At 54.4% G+C, this 19,513-nt stretch overlaps 1 protein-coding gene across 1 annotated transcript in view; it reads left to right on the plus strand.

The window, feature by feature from the left end:
* Positions 1 to 240: 240 nt before the first annotated feature.
* The window catches only part of LOC139280909 (aldo-keto reductase family 1 member D1-like), a 79,979-nt gene continuing 60,706 nt past the window's right edge, over positions 241 to 19,513 (plus strand). Inside the window, exons 1-3 of the mRNA XM_070900714.1 lie at positions 241 to 333; positions 3,778 to 3,945; positions 4,872 to 4,988. Of these exons, the coding sequence (XP_070756815.1) occupies positions 241 to 333; positions 3,778 to 3,945; positions 4,872 to 4,988 (378 nt within the window). The remainder of the gene's footprint in view (positions 334 to 3,777; positions 3,946 to 4,871; positions 4,989 to 19,513) is intronic.

Consider the following 19,513-nt stretch of genomic DNA (forward strand, 5'->3'; position numbering starts at 1 on the left):
CCATGTGACTGAAGCAATAAGGACCTCTCATATTCGGTCTCAGTTAACGATTTTCCATTTTATTTCAGAAAAGATGTTTGATTATAAGTTTAAAGTCTGTAAGGAGAGTTTGGAAGTCAGAGGGTTAACAGTTACATGGTTAAGTAGATGGCCCTTCCCCTTTGTGGTTCACGTGGATGTTGGCTATTAAAACTTGAGAGAGACTTGGATTCACATATTTTGTCTGAGCAGGTTACAGAAATGAGCTTGACAGCACAAAATTATCGAATCCCTTTAAATGATGGAAACAGCATTCCCATTATTGGATTGGGAACTTTCTCTGCACCCAAAATTGTAAGTATGTCTCTTATTTTCAATCTTTCTCTCCAACTTTTGCCTGTCACTCCTCCATTGTGGTCTCTCAAAAGGGTTCACATCGCTCCCTTGTGGTTACTCGGTGCACTTCAGTAACCTGCCGATAGAGTGTGTACTGTCTGTGTACCTATAGAGAGAGCGTGTACTGCCTGTGTCCCTATAGAGAGAGTGTGTACTCCCTGTCTGTGTCCCTATAGAGAGAGTGTGTACGTCTGTATCCCTATAGAGAGAGCGTGTACTGCCTGTGTCCCTATAGAGAGAGTGTGTACTGCCTGGTCCCTATAGAGAGAGCGTGTACTGCCTGTGTCCCTATAGAGAAAGTGTGTACTGCCTGGTCCCTATAGAGAGAGCGTGTACTCCCTGTCTGTGTCCCTTTCGACAGAGTGTGTACTGTCTGTGTCCCTATAGAGAGAGCGTGTACTGCCTGTGTCCCTATCGAGAGAGCGTGTACTGCCTGTGTCCCTATAAAGAGAGTATGTGCTGTCTGTGTCCCTATAGAGAGACCGTGTACTCCCTGTGTCCCTATAGAGAGAGTGTGTACTCCCTGTCTGTGTCCCTATAGAGAGAGTGTGTACTGTCTGTGTCCCTATAGAGAGTGTACTGTCTGTGTCCCTATAGAGTGTGTACTGCCTGTGTCCCTATAGAGAGTGTGTACTCCCTGTCTGTGTCCCTATAGAGAGAATGTGTACTCCCTGTGTCCCTATAGAGTGTGTACTGTCTGTGTCCCTATAGAGAGAGTGTGTATTGCCTGTATCCCTATAGAGAGTGTGTATTGCCTGTGTCCCCATAGGGAGAGTGCGTATTGACTGTGTCCCCATAGAGAGAATGTGTACTCCCTGTGTCCCCATAGAGTGTGTACTCCCTGTGTACCTATAGAGAGAGTGTGTACTCCCTGTGTCCCTATAGAAAGAGTGTGTACTGCCTGTGTCCCCATATAGAGAGTGCGTACTCTGTGTGTGTGTGTCTATAGAGAGTGTGTACTGCCTGTGTCCCTATAGAGTATGTACTGCCTGTGTCCCTACAGAGGGAGTGTGTACTACCTATGTCCTTGTAGAGAGTGTGTACTGCCTGTGTCCCTATAGCGAGAATGTGTACTCCCTGTGTCCCTAAAGAGTGTGTACTCCCTGTGTCCCGATAGAGAGTGTGTACTCCCTGTGTCCCTATAGAAAGAGTGTGTACTCCCTGTGTCCCTATAGAGAGCATGTACTGCCTGTGTCCTTATAGAGAGAGTGTGTACTCCCTGTGTCTCCATAGAGTGTGTGTACTGCCTGTGTCCCTATAGAGGGAGTGTATTGCCTGTGACCCTAGAGAGAGAGTGTGTACTCCCTGTGTCCCTATAGTGTGTACTGCCTGTGTCCTTATAGAGTGTGTACTCCCTGTGCGTGTCCCTATAGAGAGTGTGTACTCCCTGTGTCCCTATAAAGTGTGTACTCCCGGTGTGTGTCCCCATAGAGAGAGTGTGTACTGCCTGTGTCCCCATAGAGTGTACCCTATAGAAAGTGTGTACTGCCTGTGTCCCTACAGAGAGTGTGTACTCCCTGTGTGTGCCCCTATAGAGAGTGTGTACTCCCTGTGTCCCTATAGAGAGAATGCATATTGCCTGTGTCCCCATAGAGAGAGTGTGTACTCCCTGTATCCCCATAGAGTGTGTACTCCCTGTGTCCCTGTAGAGAAAATGTGTACTCCCTGTGGGTGTCCCTATAGAAAGAGTGTGTACTGCCTGTGTCCCTATAGAGGGAGTGTGTACTCCGTGTCCCTATAGAGAGAATGCATATTGCCTGTGTCCCCATAGTGTGTACTGCCTGTGTCCCTATAGAGAGTGTGTACTCCCTGTGTGTGTCCCTATAGAGAGAGTGTGTACTGCCCGTGTCCCTATAGAAAGAGTCTGCCTGTCTCCCTATAGAGTGTGTACTGCCTGGTCCCTATAGAGAGAGCGTGTACTCCCTGTCTGTGTCCCTATAGAGTGTGTATTGCCTGTGTCCCAATTGAGTGTGTACTCTCTGTGTCTATATAGAGTGTGTACTGCCTGTGTCCCTATAGAGAGTGTGTACTGTCTATGTCCCCATAGAGTGTGTACTGCCTGTGTCCCCATAGAGTGTGTACTGCCTGTGTCCCCATAGTGTGTACTGCCTGTGACCCTATAGAGTGTGTACTCCCTGTGACCCTATAGAGTATGTACAGCATATGTGTGTCCCCACAGAGAGAGAATGTACTGAATACCAGGAGTGTCCCTATGGCTGTACATATGCACATGCACACACGCACACGTATGGACAAAGCCACACATACAGACATTGATAAATTGTGGGGTACAGCTAATAATGTGGAGGACTGCACCAAAATATAGGAAGACATAAACATTGGCAAATGAAGGTTAATGTAGTGGAGCATGTGTATTTGTGTGTACATGTGCATGTATATTTGTGTGTATGTGTGTGTGCGGTCAATATATATACACTCACACAGATAATTAAATGCATACAGGCACATATAGCATACATGCACTTGTTCATTTTGGGAGGAGGAATAAGAAAGTAATTATTCCTTGGAAGGTTAAAAAAACTAAATGAGGTAGAGGAGCAAAGCGATCTGGGAATCATCATCATCATCATAGGCAGTCCCTCGAAGCGAGGATGACTTGCTTCCACGCCAAAAAGGGATGAGTTCACAGGTGTTTCAATGAAGGACCCAATATTCCGGATCCCGAACTACATCCTGAAGGGTGGAAGATGCCTGTCTGTGGATTTTTTAAACGTGTGGTGACCGTTGCACACCAGCCACCACACGGGCTTGACAGAGCTAGGTCTTGGTCCAGTGGCAAGGGTTAACCAAGACGACTGGAGACCGCTCTGCTGCACGGACCTAGCGTGCACACATATCGCAGTGTGGGCTGGCCTGTGCTGCCCCAGGACCCTCGCCTCTTCTGGGCCCCGAACTCGTGCCTCTCCTGGACCCCGATCACGTCCCTCTACAATCTCTCGCCGCTCCTTCACCCCGACCTCACCGCTCCTGCTGTACCTGCCCTCACTGCAGTCAGCCATCGCCCTCCTGCAGCAGCACGCGCTGCTCCCTGCAGTGGTATACCGCCACACGCTGCTCCCTCCAATGGCCCCGGCCCACTGATGTAAATCGGCACGGTCCCAGCCTGCAAGACCATCAGCAGGCCGGGGCCACCAGAGGGAGCAATCTGAGAATACAAGTACATGAATAGCTAAAAGTAGCAACGCAAGTTGATAAGGCCATAAAGCATACAGATAAAGTACTGGGGTTCATTTCTGTAGTGGGCGCTGTCACCCACTACACCCTGGGGGGGGGGGGGGGGGGGGAGAGGGGGGGTACTTTTTTTTAAAGTAACAATACACTGAGCTCTAGGTTTGAAACAGTTTTGTCTTCTGTTTTGCTGATACATTCCTTTTTTAACAGACTGCCCATGATGCGTGTTACCATGCAATGAAAGTAGCGATCGATGTGGGTTATCGCCACTTTGATGGAGCATGGGTGTACGGTAATGAAGATGAGATCGGAGAGGCCATTCAGGAAAAAATCGCTGATGGTGCAGTGAGGCGAGACGAGATCTATTACTGTGGCAAGGTAATGAACATTTGAAGAACCTCTCTCTCTCTCTCCTCCTCTCCCTGCTGACTCTTGATTAGCTTCTGTTTTATGTACATCTGCAGCTTTTGGCTCCCTCGCCATTTTCACGTGTGTGCCCAGATAGTGAACGTGTGCACACACAAACGTACATGTACACTCTCAACCACTCACACACTCACATGTACACACAAACCCACAACACGCAGATACATGTGAATGCATGTATATGCACAAACATCCATAAATGCACACAAACGTGTACACACTCTCACACGCTTCAGGACTCAAGCAGGAGCAGGAACCCTGGCTGCATTTCTCCATCTTACGCCAGGGACCAATGGTAAATCAGCAGAGAAATATTAAACAACAACAGCCTGCATTTATATAGCACCTTTAATGTTTCTACAAATCATTATCTGCTTTAGATTCGCTCCTTTCCTGTGCGCGGTAATTTGTAGAGAGATCCAGTTGTGCAAGGGTGAGCAGCTCTCCCATATCTCATTCAAGTGGGCACTCCTCATATGGGAACAGTGAGACAGCAGCCTATCAACGAGAGAGGGTATTACAGCCAACCTTGACCCCATCGGCACTTTCTACTGACGACAGTGGATGGCGATCACGTGCCAGGACTGTGACTTCCCCCTCGCTCTCCCAGAGGCACATTACACCGGCTCAGCACGGCGGAGGGGGGCGGGAGGGGAATCTGGCATTTTGGGGGCTATATGATTCAGCTGCATGGGGAATCTCTCTCCTGTAGCACTGATACCCAGGCATTGTGAAAGCACAATTTCAGACTGAACTGTGAATATAACTGGTGTATCGGAGGTTGTGATGTCTTCAATACAGAACTCTCAGTGTTCTGTAATCCTGAATATTATAATGCTGTTTCAGTTTGTTGTATTAACTTCGAGTCCAACTTTCAGCTATGGAGCACCTATCACCCTCCGGTGATGGTCAGACCCTTCCTGGAGAGATCGCTGAAACTTTTAAAGTTTGATTACATGGACCTGTTCATCATTGAGCTGCCATTGGCCTTCAAGGTAAAGTCAGCATCCTATACAATGTTTCAGAGGCTGCTCTTTCATAGCCCTCTTCCCCTCCCTCCCTCCCCCCTCTAATTCCCTTCCCCTCCTCATGGAGCTCCCTCTTATTGGTGTGCAGTTCACCAGGACAGTCCTCTGCCACCTCATCCAAAAGTCTATTCTTCATGTGTAAGTCTAGATAGCACCTGCAGGCTGGGGATTTTTAAAACAGCAAAAATAAGCAATTTATTGTAAGAGATACTTCAAATGTTGACATTACTGTAGATAAGCAGAGAACATTTCTTGAGGAGAAAGTCATCGGAAACCATTTTCTTTAAAAGACACAGTCTTACAGCTAGAAGCCATTCCTTGCCCTCACCCGATATTTATTTTTCTGGTTCTGAATTTACCTACTGGGGCAGTCTTGGAGAAAACAAATTCAGTATTACATAATTTACAAAGACCAGCCAGTTATAGCAGCTTGTCCTCCAAACTTCAAAGTAAAACTGTAAACATTACATCTCTATTATTCCCAGCCCACACTGTCCGTGTAGCAGAGCAGGTCTCCAGCCGTCCTGGTCAATCCTTGCCACTGGATAAAGACCTAGCTCTGTCAAGCCCGTGTGATGGCTGATGTGCAACAGTTACCACACGTTAAAAAAATCCACTCACAGGCATCTTCCACCCCCTGGAGTTCAGGACTGGAACATCGGGTCCTTCATTGAAACATCTGTGAACTCGTGTGGGAGCAAGTCATCCACGTTCGAGGGACCGTCTATGATGATTATTCATGGGGGAAAAGAGAACCTCTTACTGCCAGATGTTTTGAATTATTGTAAAATCCATTTGCTTGGCTGTGTTACAAGTTAGCATATGATAAGTCAATCCAGACAGAGTTTTATTAGCTTTTAGCCTGCTGAAAATCCATCTGCATACACAGCAAAATCTCCACTTAGAGAGAAGATAAGGTTTTTGCTAATAAATGTGTTATAAAGCTGCTCACTAGTCAAATTAATGCAATATCTTCCCACAATACTTGGAGACTGATATTGAGGAAAGACAACCCCAAACATAACTGCCTGAAACCAGAGCAATTTGAGATTAGAGGTTTGACCCTTCAATATTGGAATAACAGCTCTACAACTATTTTTGTTGTAATACTTTAATCAAGTGCCCCCTGATTAAAGGGGGGGCACTCCAAAATCTTTTCAGGTGCCCCCTTGTTGTTTTTTGTTTTTTTGGTTTATTTTTTGAGGGCACCAAAACACGAATTATACAAGTGCCCCCTGGCTAAAAGGGGGTGAGGTCACTAAAAACCAGCAATTTAAACAAATTAACATTTGGACATAAAATCAAATTAAAATTTGGTTGCCGGGGGTGATGATGCACTCCAGTCCCTCCGGCGCCCACCTCTTGCGGAAGGCCGCGAGCGTACCGGTGGACACCGCGTGCTCCATCTCCAGGGACACCCTGACTCAGATGTAACCGCAGAAGAGACGCAGGCAGTCGGGCTGAACGACCCCCTTGACCGCCCGCTGCCTGGACTGGTTAATGACCACCTTGACCATGCCCAGGAGCAGTCCTACGAGGAGGCCCTCCGACCTGCCCCCTCCCCTCCGCACAGGGGGTTTGAACCTCCAACTACAGAGGGCACCACAGCTGAACACAACTGTGTCCTCAGCTGAAATCCAGCAGGGATGTACAGATTGTGATCAGGGACTGATTTGCACCTTCCTAGCTCAGGGTGTTCTGGCCAAATCTGATGCTCCAGTTGCTGCTATGTGGAAGTTGTGCTTTCGCCAATTAAACTTGGGCTGCCCATTAGCCCAGTGACAGTACACAACATCGTGGGTTTGCTGAACTAATGCGCACCTCATTCAAAACTGCATGAGCCCCCAATTTGTAGGAGATTCTGATTTGAGGGTTTACTGATTATTCATGGTTAAACAAGCGGCAGAGTGTGATACTAAGCAACAGTAGTACCACCCTCTGTGGAAGCAATAAGCCACAGAGACCTGGTGAACTCTAGCACCTAACTGCAGGCCTGGCTGAGATCAGTGAGATGCGGCGGAAATCAGCACTTGGCAAACCGGTGGTGTGGAATGGCGAGAATCGGAGGGCGAGATGTTGCCCACCATCAGTGTAAGAAGGCCACTGGGAACCAGGTCCATTCGGCATAAAGCATGTTTGCAGGCTCTCCCAGCTGGGGGCAGAGGAGACACACACTTTCCTGGAGGGGCCCGGGGGAGAAGTCATGCTGCTTCTGGCTCCAGTAAGGAATCTTTGTTTTTTACTTACCTTAGCGACCTCGCTGGCTTCTCGAGGCTCAGCTAGTGAGATGGACATAGCCAGCGCCCCATCGGGGCCAGGTTAAAATGTCGAGTGGCATTTGATAATGAGGCTCCCACCAGAGTCTGGTGGAAGGCTCATCCGCTATCAAAAACAGCAGCATTCACGGCATAGATTGACAAGATCAGAGTGGCAAATGGTGCCACACTATGTTAACTACTCCCCCCAATCCTTTCCTGCCAATCAGGGAGAGTTAAAATTCCCCTTTGACTTAGCACAATGAGGAAGCAATGCAGTTTAAAATAGAGAGCTCAAGGGGAGTATGTAAAGGAACTAATAGTGAGGCGGGTATGGAGAGAAGTACTTTTGATCAGAGAGGTGACAGAACCATAGAACTTACAGCACAGGAGGAGGCCATTCGGCCCGTCGTGCCTGTGCTGGCTCTGTGAAAGAGCAATGGTGCTGTGTCCCACATCCCGCTTTCTGACCGTAACCCTGTAAGTTCCTTACCCTCGAGCACCTGTCCAAATCCCTTTTAAACTGATTTATGGAACCAGCTTCCACCACCTTTTCAGGGAGAGCGATCCCGATCCCCACAACTCTCGGAGTGAAAAAAAGGACGCGTTTATTTGTAACGCCTAAAGCTCTGATTGGACCCCCTTGATGGTCAGTCCTGCTGATTGGTCCCCTTGGAGAACAAGACACACCCAGCAGTTTCTCTGGAATATGTAATTGAAACCGTCCTGCCGACGTAATCAGTGACTTTGCAAAGTGTAATTTGAGCCATTCTGACTGCTGACTCCAGGCAGGAGAGAGCTCACTTGGAACAGACACGACTCACTCAACAACAACAACTTGTATTTAGATAGCGCCTTTGACATAGTAAACCGTCCCAAGGCGCTTCACAGCCGTGTTATAAGATAAAACAGATACATTTGACACCGAGCCACGTAAGAAGAAATTAGGGCAGATGACCAAAAGCTTGGTCAAAGAGGTAGGTTTTAAGAGCATTTGAAAGGAGGAAAGAGAGGTCGAGAGGTCGAGAGGTTTAGGGAGGGGTTTCCAGAGCTTACGGTTTAAGATCTTCTCATGGGTTAAGAACTTCTCCCACTCCCCCAAACAAGTTCCTGCTCCCGTCCCCCACCACCCAAGAGCCTGACCTCCTCCCCCTGCCCATGCTTCCCGCCCCCATCCCCCATGGATACATGACCTTTCCCCGCAGCAAGTTCCTGACCTTCCCCTCTCCCTTCCCCCCACCATAGATGAGGCACAGTGTGGGTCACTTATTGGTGAAAAGTGACAGTGTAGTGACATCCGGATCTCGCCCAGTCCAATGATGTCACTTGCCACATACACACCGAGCTTTCTGGGTAATCAGCCCATGTAGGGCCGGGGAGGGAGAACGTGGTGTTGTGTAAAGGGGTGGGGCTGGGAGACCGTGGTCCGCCCCCCCACATTCTTCCCCCACCCCCACTGTGCTCCCCGTGCTTGTGACCCCCGGACCGAGTTCCCTCTCTCTCTCTGCCTCCCCTCTGATGGCCTCCTCCCAGTCTCTCTCTCTCTCTCTCTCTCTCTCTTATGTATTGATGTGTGTGTCGTCCTGGTACCTTAAATGTAATGTAAGCACAATGGTACCCACAGAGTGTGCTGTGGTGGGAAACCTGGAAGTATCTGCAAGAGGCAATATAAAAGGCTGACCACCACACCTGAGGGGCACTCTGAGGCTGTTCAATAAAGGACCAAGGTCACAGCAGTTAGATTTACACCAGACCGTGAGAGTCAGTGATTTGTGTGCTACATGCCCCACATTGGCGACAAGGAAGCGGACGAACTCCACGCAACCATGGCTACTCTGGGCTCGCTAAAGGATTTTACCGTGGGCAATGATTGGGAGGCCTTTACAGAAGGGCTCGCGTACTACTGCACAGCAAACGACCTGACGGAGGACACAGATGCACTGAGAGAGAAGCGTAAGGCGATATTGCTCTCTAGTTGTGGCGATGAGGTTTACTGTCTCGTCAGGGATTTGCTGGCACTGGGAGTGCCAGGGACAAGTCACACGAGGAGCTGACTGAACTCATTCGTGACCAGTTGAAACCGAAGGAGAGCATGCTCACGGCCAGATACAAATTCTACCATCACTGCAGACCCGAGGGCCAGGACGTCACCAAATATGCTGCGGACCTCAGGAGACTCGCGGCGCCGTGTGATTTTGGCGCACACCTTTACGAGGCGTTACGGGACGTTTTCGTCATGGGGATTGGCCACGAGGGCCTCCTTCACAAACTGCTAGCCATGGAACCCACAGTCACCCTGACAAAGGCCATCACCATCAGCCAGGCATATATGACCTCGACTTGCAGCACCAAGCAAATGATCCACACAGTCTTGAACCCGGCAGGCACTGTCCACAGGATAGTGCCCACCACGGACAAAACTGCAGAACGTGGCTCTGCCCGGGGCAGAGAGCATGGATCTCGGGATCCTGGAACTCCGAGTCCGCTGAGGGGGGCCAATCAAGCAGCACCATGCTGGCGCTGTGGAGGAAGCCATGGGGCTCACCGGTGCAGGTTTGCAGAGTACATGTGCAATACCTGTCACACGAAAGTCCACCTTCAGCGTATGTGTAAAAGAAATCAGACTCACCATGTGGCTGAGGAGATGGGGGATGATCCACTGTTCAGCGAGGAGCAGGCAGAAGATGAAGAGGTGTTGGGACTGTACACGTGTACTGACGATTCGCCCCCAGTGATAAGGGAAGTAAAAATCAACGGAGTCCCTGTGAGTATGGAAGTGGACACGGGCTCCGGTCCGTCGTTGATGACTCAGAGAACTTTTGATAAACTGTGGATTAACCCAGCTGCACGACCCAAGCTGGTCCCGGTCACGGCAAAGCTGCATATCTACACCAGGGAACTGATACCTGTTCTTGGCAGAGCGATGGTGCAGGTATCCCACGGGACGAGACGCACGCTTTACCTTTGTGGGTCGTTGCAGGCGATGGGCCCACACTCCTCGGCCGGAGGTGGATGGGGACGGTCCGTGGGAGCTGGGAAGACTTCACCACTCCACAGGCTGCTGCTCCCCGGGGTGCTGCCGTGCCCCGGGACCCCAGAGAGCAGCGCCGACCGAGCTGGAGCTGCAGCCTCAATCCACCCACAGACAAGTCCCAGGCCCGGACCTCACACAGAGACCCTGCAGCCTCAATCCACCCACAGGCAAGCCCCAGGCCCGGACCTCACACAGAGACCCTGCAGCCCCAGCCCCCACAGACAAGCCCCAGGCCCGGACCTCACACAGAGACCCTGCAGCCTCAGCCCCCACAGACAAGCCCCAGGCCCGGATCTCACACAGAGACCCTGCAGCCTCAGCCCCCACAGACAAGCCCCAGGCCCGGACCTCACACAGAGACCCTGCAGCCTCAGCCCCCACAGACAAGCCCCAGGCCCGGACCTCACACAGAGACCCTGCAGCCTCAATCCACCCACAGACAAGCCCCAGGCCCGGACCTCACACAGAGACCCTGCAGCCTCCGCCCCCACAGACAAGCCCCAGGCCCGGACCTCACACAGAGACCCTGCAGCCTCAGCCCCCACAGACAAGCCCCAGGCCCGGACCTCACACAGAGACCCTGCAGCCTCAATCCACCCACAGACAAGCCCCAGGCCCGGACCTCACACAGAGACCCTGCAGCCTCAGCCCCCACAGACAAGCAGCCCTGCAGAGAGGGGCCTAGTGGGGGGGCACTGCGGGCGGGGGGGGGCGAGGGATCCAGGATGGCCGGCGGATCGGAGGGGCCTACGCAGAGGGAGAGTCGGGCGGCGGCAGCAGCTGGAGGTCGGGGGCCACGTGTCCAGAACAGCAGAGCATCAAAGATGGCGGCGCCCAAGGAGAAGCCTCGTGGAATCCTCCTGCATCAAAGATGGCCCCTTAAAAAGGAAATGCACCCGGGAGTCTTAAAAGGGCCTTACCATGTGGTGGTCCCCACAAAAGACTTCTGTAAGGCAGAGCGAGTCTAAAATGAGCTGTGTTAATGTGAGATGGCGAATTTATAATATGAATTAATATTTTAATGCTGAATGGCCACTGTATTTGTGTAAAGTAAGGGATGTAAAGTACAATTAATGATAAGAGCTAACAAGGAAATCAGGGATCCGTTACCAGTCAATAACTAGTTAATGTACCAGATAACATGTACCATACTAACGCACTGTCTATGCCTACCTGCCTTCCGTTGGACAAGTGTGATGTTATGTATTGAGGTGTGTATCGTCCTGGTACCTTAAATGTAATGTAAGCACAATGGTACCCACAGAGTGCACTGTGGTGGGAAACCTGGAAGTACCTGCAACAGGCAATATAAAAGGCTGACCACCACACCTGAGGGGCACTCTGAGGCTGTTCAATAAAGGACCAAGGTCACAGCAGTTAGATTTACACCAGACCGTGTGGAGTCAGTGATTTGTGACTCTCCCCCCAGTCTCTCTCTCTCTCTCCACCCAGTATCTCTCTCTCTCTATCTTCCACCAGTCTCTCTCTCTTTCTCTCTCCCACCAGTCTCTCTCTCTCTCTCTCCCCCCAGTCTCTCTCTCTCTTTTCCCTCAGTCTCTCTCTCTCTTTTCCCTCCTAGTCTCTCTCTCTCTTTTCCCTCCCAGTCGCTCTCTCTCTCTCCGCCCTCCCCCCCCCAGTATCTCTCTCTCTCTCTCTCTCTCCGCCCATTCTCTCTCTCTCTCTCTCTCTCTCCCCCCCACTCTACCAGTCTCTCTCACTCTCTCTCTCTCTCCCCCCAGTCTCTCTCTCTCTCTCTCTCCCCCCAGTCACTCTCTCTCTCTCCCCCGCCCCCCGCCAGTCTCTCTCTCTCTCTCTCTCTCTCCCCCTAGTCTCTCTCTCTCTCTCTCTCTCTCTCCCCCCAGTCTCTCTCTCACTCCCCGGAGTCTCTGTCTCTCCCCCCAGTCCCTCTCTCTCTCTCCCCCCCCCCCCGAGTCTCTCTCTCTCTCTCTCTCTCTCTCTCCCCCCAGTCACTCTCTCTCTCTCCCCCGCCCCCCCCGCCAATCTCTCTCTCTCTCTCTCTCTCTATCCACCAGTCTCTCCCTCCCCAACCAGTTTCTCTCTCCCCCCCCACCCCAGTCTCTCTCTCTCCCTGCCCCCCACCCAGTCCCTTTCTCTCCCCGCCCCCCCAGTCTCTCCACCTCTCTGCCCCCCCCCAGTCTATCTCTTTCTGCCCCCCCCGAGTCTCTCTCTCTCCGCCCCTCAGTCTCTCTCTCTCCACCCTCCCCAGTCTCTCTCTCGGCCCCTCCAGTCTCTCTCTCTCCGCCCCCCAGTCTCTCTCTCTCCGCCCCCCAGTCACTCTCTCTCCGCCCCCCAGTCTCTCACACTCTCCGCCCCCACAGTCTCTCTCTCTCCACCCCCAGTCTCTCTCCGCCGCTCCTCCCAGTCTCTTTCCGCCCCCCGTCTCTCTCTCTCTCTCTCTTCCCCCAGTCTCTCTCTCTCTCTTACATAGAAACATAGAAAATAGGTGCAGGAGTAGGCCATTCGGCCCTTCTAGCCTGCACCGCCATTCAATGAGTTCATGGCTGAACATGCAACTTCAGTACCTCATTCCTGCTTTCTCGCCATACCCCTTGATCCCCCGAGTAGTAAGGACTTCATCTCACTCCTTTTTGAATATATTTAGTGAATTGGCCTCAACAACTTTCTGTGGTAGAGAATTCCACAGGTTCACCACTCTCTGGGTGAAGAAGTTCCCCCGCATCTCGGTCATAAATGGCTTCCCCCTTATCCTTAGAATGTGACCCCTGGTTCTGGACTTCCCCAACATTGGGAACATTCTTCCTGCATCGAACCTGTCTGAACCCATCAGAATTTTAAACGTTTCTATGAGGTCCCCTCTTCCCCCAGTCTCTCTCTCTCTCTCTCCCCAGTCTCTCTCTCTCTCTCTCTTCCCCCAGTCTCTCTCTCTCTCTCTCTTCCCCAGTCTCTCTCTCTCTTCCCCCAGTCTCTCTCTCTCTCTCTCTCCCCCGCAGTCTCTCTCTCTCTCTCTCTTCCCCCAGTCTCTCTCTCTCTTCCCCCAGTCTCTCTCTCTCTCTCTCTCCCCCGTCTCTCTCTCTCTCTCTTACCCCACTCTCTCGCTCTTCCCCCAGTCTCTCTCTCCCCTGTCTCTTTCTCTCGCACTCTCTCCCCAGTCTCTCTCTCTCTCTCTCTCCACCCCCAGTCTCTCTCTCTTTCTCTCTCTCTCTCTCTCTCTCTCTCCACCCAGTCTCTCTCTCTTGCTCCCCCAGTCTCTTTCTATCTCTCCACCCAGTCTCTCTCTCCCCCACCCAGTCTCTCTCTCCCCCACCCAGTCTCTCTCTCCTCCCCCCAGTCCCTCTCTCCTCCCCCGAATCTCTCTCTCCTCCCTCCAGTCCCTCTCTCCCCCCTCCAGTCTCACTCTCGCCCCCCCCCCCAGTCTCTCTCTCCCCCCCAGTCTCTCTCTTCCCCCCCCTGTCTCTCTCTCCCCCCTCCCAGTCTCTCTCTCCCCCACAGTCTCTCTCTCCCCCCAGTCTCTCTCTCCCTCCCCCCCCCAGTCTCTCTCTCGCTCCCAGTCTCTCTCTACCCCCCAGTCTCTCTCTACCCCCCCAGTCTCTCTCTTCCCCTCCCACTCTCTCTCCAACCCAGTCTCTCTCTCCCTCCCCCCAGTCACTCTCTCTCCTCCCCCCAGTCTCTCTCTCCTCCCCCCAGTCTCTCTCTCTTCCCCCCAGTCTCTCTCTCCTCCCCCCAGTCTCTCTCTGCTCCCCCAGTTTCTCTCTCCCTCCCAGTCTCACACTCACCCCCAGTCTCTCTCTCCCCTCCCTAGTCTCTCTCTCCCCCCTCCCAGTCTCTCTCTCTCCCCTCCCCAGTCTCTCTCTCCCTCCCAGTCTCTCTCTCACCCACCCCCCCCACCGCAAGTCTCTCTCTCTCCCCCCATCTCTCTGTCCCCCCCAGTCTCTCTCTGCCCCCCCAGTCTCTCTCCCCCCCACCAGTCTCTCTCTCTCCCCCCTCCCAGTCTCTCTCTCCTCCTCCCCAGTCTCTCTCTCTCTCCCCCCCAGTCTCTCTCTCCCTCCCAGTCTCTCTCTCACCCACCCCCCACCCCACCGCAAGTCTCTCTCTCTCCCCTCCAGTCTCTCTCTTCATTCCCAGTCTCTCTCTCCACCCAGTCTCTCTCTCGCCTCCAGTCGCTTTCTCTCCACCCCCACGTCTCTCTCTCTCCCCCAGTCTCTCTCCCCCCCGCAGTCTCTCTCTCCCCCCCTCAGTCTCTCTCTCCCGCCCCCAGTCTCTCTCTTCCCCCCCGCCGTGTCTCTCTCTCCCTGCCCAGTCCCTCTCCCCCCCCGCCACCCAGTCTCTCTCAGCCCCCCCCCCCAGTCTCTCTCTCCCCCCCCCCCCAGTCTCTCTCCCTTCCCCCCCAGTCTCTCGCTCTCCCCCCTCAGTTTCTCTCCCCCCAGTCTCTCTCTCTATCTCTCCTCCCAGTCTTCCCTCTTTCTCTGCCCCCCAATCTACCTCTCTCTCCCCCCCAGTCTCTCTCTCTCTCTCTCCCCCCAGTCTCTCTCTCTCTCTCTCCTGCCAGTCTCTCTCTCTCTCCCTCCAGTCGCTCGCTGTCTCTCTCTCCCCAGTTTCTCTCTCTCTCTCCCCCCAGTATCTCTCTCTCTCTCCCCAGTTGCTCTCTTTCCCACTCTCTCTCTCTTCCCCCAGTCTCTCCCTCTCTCTCTTTCTCTCTCTCACAGTCTCTCCACCTCTCTGCCACCCACAGTCTCTCTCTCCCTCTCCCTCCCCCCAGTCTCTTTCTCCTCCCCCCAGTCTGTCTCACCAACCCCCCCGCATGTCTCTCTCTCCCCCCCATCTCTCCCCCCCAGTCTCTCTCTCCCCCCTCCAGTCTCTCTCTCCGCCACCCCAGTCACTCTCTCTCCGACCCCACAGTCTCTCTCTCTCCACCCCCCCAGTCTCTCTCCGTCCCCCCGTCTCTCTCCGCCGCCCCTCCCAGTCTCTCTCCGCCCACCTCCCCCCAGTCTCTCTCTCTTCCCCCAGTCTCTCTCTCTTCCCCCAGTCTCTCTCTCTTCCCCCAGTCTCTCTCTCTCTCTCTTACATAGAAACATAGAAAATAGGTGCAGGAGTAGGCCATTAGGCCCTTCTAGCCTGCACCGCCATTCAATGAGTTGAACATGCAACTTCAGTACCCGATTCCTGCTTTCTCGCCATACCCCTTGATCCCCCTAGGAGTAAGGACTTCATCTCACTCCTTTTTGAATATATTTAGTGAATTGGCCTCAACAACTTTCTGTGGTAGAGAATTCCACAGGTTCACCACTCTCTGGGTGAAAATGTTTCTCCTCATCTCGGTCCTAAATGGCTTACCCCTTATGCTTAGAATGTCACCCCTGATTCTGGACTTCCCCAACATTGGGAACATTCTTCCTGCATCGAACCTGTCTGAACCCATCAGAATTTTAAACGTTTCTATGAGGTCTACTCTTCCCCCAGTCTCTCTCTCTCTCACTTCCCCGTCTCTCTCTCTCTTCCCCCAGTCTCGCTCTCTCTCTTTTCCCCCAGTCTCTCTCTCTCTCTCTCTTCCCCCAGTCTCTCTCTCTCTCTCTCTTGCCCCAGTCTCTCTCTCTCTTCCTTTTGTCTCTCTCTCTCTCTCTCTCTTCCCCCAGTCTCTCTCTCTCTTCCCCCAGTCTCTCTCTCTCTCTCCCCAGTCTCTCTCTCTCTCTCTCTTCCCCCAGTCTCTCTCTCTGCCCCCAGTCTCTATCTCTCTCCCCTGTCTCTTTCTCTCTCACTCTCTCCCCAGTCTCTCTCTCTCTCTCCACTCCCAGTCTCTCTCTCTTTCTCTCTCTCTCTCTCTCCACCCAGTCTCTCTCTCTTGCTCCCCCAGTCTCTTTCTATCTCTCCACCCAGTCTCTCTCTCCCCCACCCAGTCTCTCTCTCCCCCACCCAGTCTCTCTCTCCTCCCCCCAGTCTCTCTCTCCTCCCTCCAGTCCCTCTCTGCCCCCCCAGTCTCACTCTCGCCCCCCCAGTCTCTCTCCCCCCAGTCTCTCTCTCCCCCCCAGTCTCTCTCTCCCCCCCCAGTCTCTCTCTCCCCCCTCCCAGTCTCTCTCTCCCCCACAGTCTCTCTCTCCCCCCAGTCTCTCCCTCCCCTCCCGAGTCTCTCTCTCCCCCCCACTCTCTCTCCCACCCAGTCTCTCTCTCCATCCACCCAGTCTCTCTCTCCCTCCCCCCAGTCTCTCTCTCCTCCCCCCAGTCTCTCTCTCTTCCCCCAGTCACTCTCTCTCCTCCCCCCAGTCTCTCTCTCCTCCCCCCAGTCTGTCTCTCTTCCCCCCAGTCACTCTGTCCTCCCCCCAGTCTCTCTCTCCTCCCCCCAGTTCCTCTCTCCCTCCCAGTCTCACACTCCCCACCAGTCTCTCTCTCCCCCCCAGTCTCTCTCTCACCCCTCCCAGTCTCTCTCTCTCCTCCTTCCCAGTCTCTCTCTCTCTCCCCCCCAGTCTCTCTCTCCCCCCCCAGTCTCTCTCTCCCTCCCAGTCGCTCTCTCACCCAACCCCCATCCCCCACCGAAAGTCTCTGTCTCTCTCCCCCCCGTCTCTCTCTCCCCCCCAGTCTCTCTCTCCCCCCCCCAGTCTCTCTCTCTCCCCCCCCACCAGACTCTCTCTCTCTCCCCTCCAGTCTCTCTCTTCCCCCCCAGTCTCTCTCTCCCCCCCAGTCGCTCTCTCCCCCCAGTCTCTCTCTCCCTCCCAGTCTCTCTCTCAGCCAACCCCCCACCCCACCGAAAGTCTCTCTCTCTCTCCCCCGTCTCTCTCTTGCCCCCCAGTCTCTCAGTCCCCCCCCCCCCCAGTCTCTCTCTCTCCCCCCCCACCAGACTCTCTCTCCCTCCCCCGCAGTCTCTCTCTCCTCCCCCCATTCTCTCTCTCTTCCCGCAAGTCTCTCTCTCCACGCCCAGTCTCTCTCTCCCACCCAGTCTCTCCCCACCCCCCAGTCTCTCTCTCTTCCCCCCAGTCTCTCTCTCCCCCCTCACTCTCTCTCCCACCCAGTCTCTCTGTCCCTCCCCCCAGTCACTCTCTCTCCTCCCCCCCAGTCTCTCTCTCTTCCCCCAGTCTCTCTCTCCTCCCCCCAGTCTCTCTCTCCTCCCCCCAGTTTCTCTCACCCTCCCAGTCTCTCTCTCCCCCCCGAGTCTCTCTCTCCCCCCCTCCCAGTCTCTCTCTCTCCCCCCTCCCAGTCTCTCTCTCCTCTTCCCCAGTCTCTCTCTCTCTCCCCCCAGTCTCTCTCTCCCCCCCAGTCTCTCTCTCACTCCCAGTCTCTCTCTCACCCACCCCCCCCACCGCAAGTCTTTCTCTCCCCCCGTCTCTCTCTCCCCCCCAGTCTCTATCTCCCCCCCCACTCTCTCACCCCCCCACCAGTCTCTCTCTCTCCCCCCCACCAGACTCTCTCTCTCTCCCCTCCAGTCTCTCTCTTCACCCCCAGTCTCTCTATCCCTCCAGTCTCTCTCTCGCCTCCAGTCTCTTTCTCTCCACCCCCACGTCTCTCTCTCTCCCCCCCAGTCTCTCTCCCCCCCACAGTCTCTCTCTCCCCCCCTCAGTCTCTCTCTCCCGCCCCCAGTCTCTCTCTTCCCCCCCGCCGTGTGTCTCTCTCCCCGCCCAGTCTCTCTCCCCCCCCGCCACCCAGTCTCTCTCACCCCCCCCCCCAGTCTCTCTCCCCCCCCGCCACCCAGTCTCTCTCACCCCCCCCAGTCTCTCTCTCCTCCCCCCAGTCTCTCTCTCTCTTCCCCCAGTCTCTCTCTCTCTCTTTTCCCCCAGTCTCTCTCTCTCTCTCTCTTCCCCCAGTCTATCTCTCTCTCTCTCTCTTGCCCCAGTCTCTCTCTCTCTTCCTTTTGTCTCTCTCTCTCTCTCTCTCTTCCCCCAGTCTCTCTCTCTCTTCCCCCAGTCTCTCTCTCTCTCCCCAGTCTCTCTCTCTCTCTCTCTTCCCCCAGTCTCTCTCTCTGCCCCCAGTCTCTATCTCTCTCCCCTGTCTCTTTCTCTCTCACTCTCTCCCCAGTCTCTCCCTCTCTCTCCACCCCCAGTCTCTCTCTCTTTCTCTCTCTCTCTCTCAACCCAGTCTCTCTCTCTTGCTCCCCCAGTCTCTTTCTATCTCTCCACCCAGTCTCTCTCTCCCCCACCCAGTCTCTCTCTCCCCCACCCAGTCTATCTCTCCCCCACCCAGTCTCTCTCTCCTCCCTCCAGTCCCTCTCTGCCCCCCCAGTCTCACTCTCGCCCCCCCAGTCTCTCTCCCCCCAGTCTCTCTCTCCCCCCCAGTCTCTCTCTCCCCCCCCAGTCTCTCTCTCCCCCCTCCCAGTCTCTCTCTCCCCCACAGTCTCTCTCTCCCCCCAGTCACTCCCTCCCCCCCCGAGTCTCTCTCTCCCCCCCACTCTCTCTCCCACCCAGTCTCTCTCTCCCTCCACCCAGTCTCTCTCTCCCTCCCCCCAGTCTCTCTCTCCTCCCCCCAGTCTCTCTCTCTTCCCCCAGTCACTCTCTCTCCTCCCCCCAGTCTCTCTCTCCTCCCCCCAGTCTCTCTCTCTTCCCCCCAGTCTCTCTGTCCTCCCCCCAGTCTCTCTCTCCTCCCCCCAGTTCCTCTCTCCCTCCCAGTCTCACACTCCCCACCAGTCTCTCTCTCCCCCCCAGTCTCTCTCTCACCCCTCCCAGTCTCTCTCTCTCCTCCTTCCCAGTCTCTCTCTCTCCCCCCCAGTCTCTCTCTCCCCCCCAGTCTCTCTCTCCCTCCCAGTCTCTCTCTCACCCAACCCCCACCCCCCACCGAAAGTCTCTGACTCTCTCCCCCCGTCTCTCTCTCCCCCCCAGTCTCTCTCTCCCCCCCCAGTCTCTCTCTCTCCCCCCCCACCAGACTCTCTCTCTCTCCCCTCCAGTCTCTCTCTTCCCCCCCCAGTCTCTCTCTCTCCCCCAGTCTCTCTCTCCCCCCAGTCTCTCTCTCCCTCCCAGTCTCTCTCTCAGCCAACCCCCCACCCCACCGAAAGTCTCTCTCTCTCTCCCCCCGTCTCTCTCTCGCCCCCCAGTCTCTCTCTCCCCCCCCAGTCTCTCTCTCTCCCCCCCCACCAGACTCTCTCTCCCTCCCCCGCAGTCTCTCTCTCCTCCCCCCATTCTCTCTCTCTTCCCGCAAGTCTCTCTCTCCACCCCCAGTCTCTCTCTCCCACCCAGTCTCTCCCCACCCCCCAGTCTCTCTCTCTTCCCCCCAGTCTCTCTCTCCCCCCCTAGTCTCTCTCTCCCCCC

Source organism: Pristiophorus japonicus, chromosome 15, assembly GCF_044704955.1.
Source record: "Pristiophorus japonicus isolate sPriJap1 chromosome 15, sPriJap1.hap1, whole genome shotgun sequence".
In the NCBI taxonomy this organism is placed as follows: Eukaryota; Metazoa; Chordata; class Chondrichthyes; family Pristiophoridae; genus Pristiophorus; species Pristiophorus japonicus.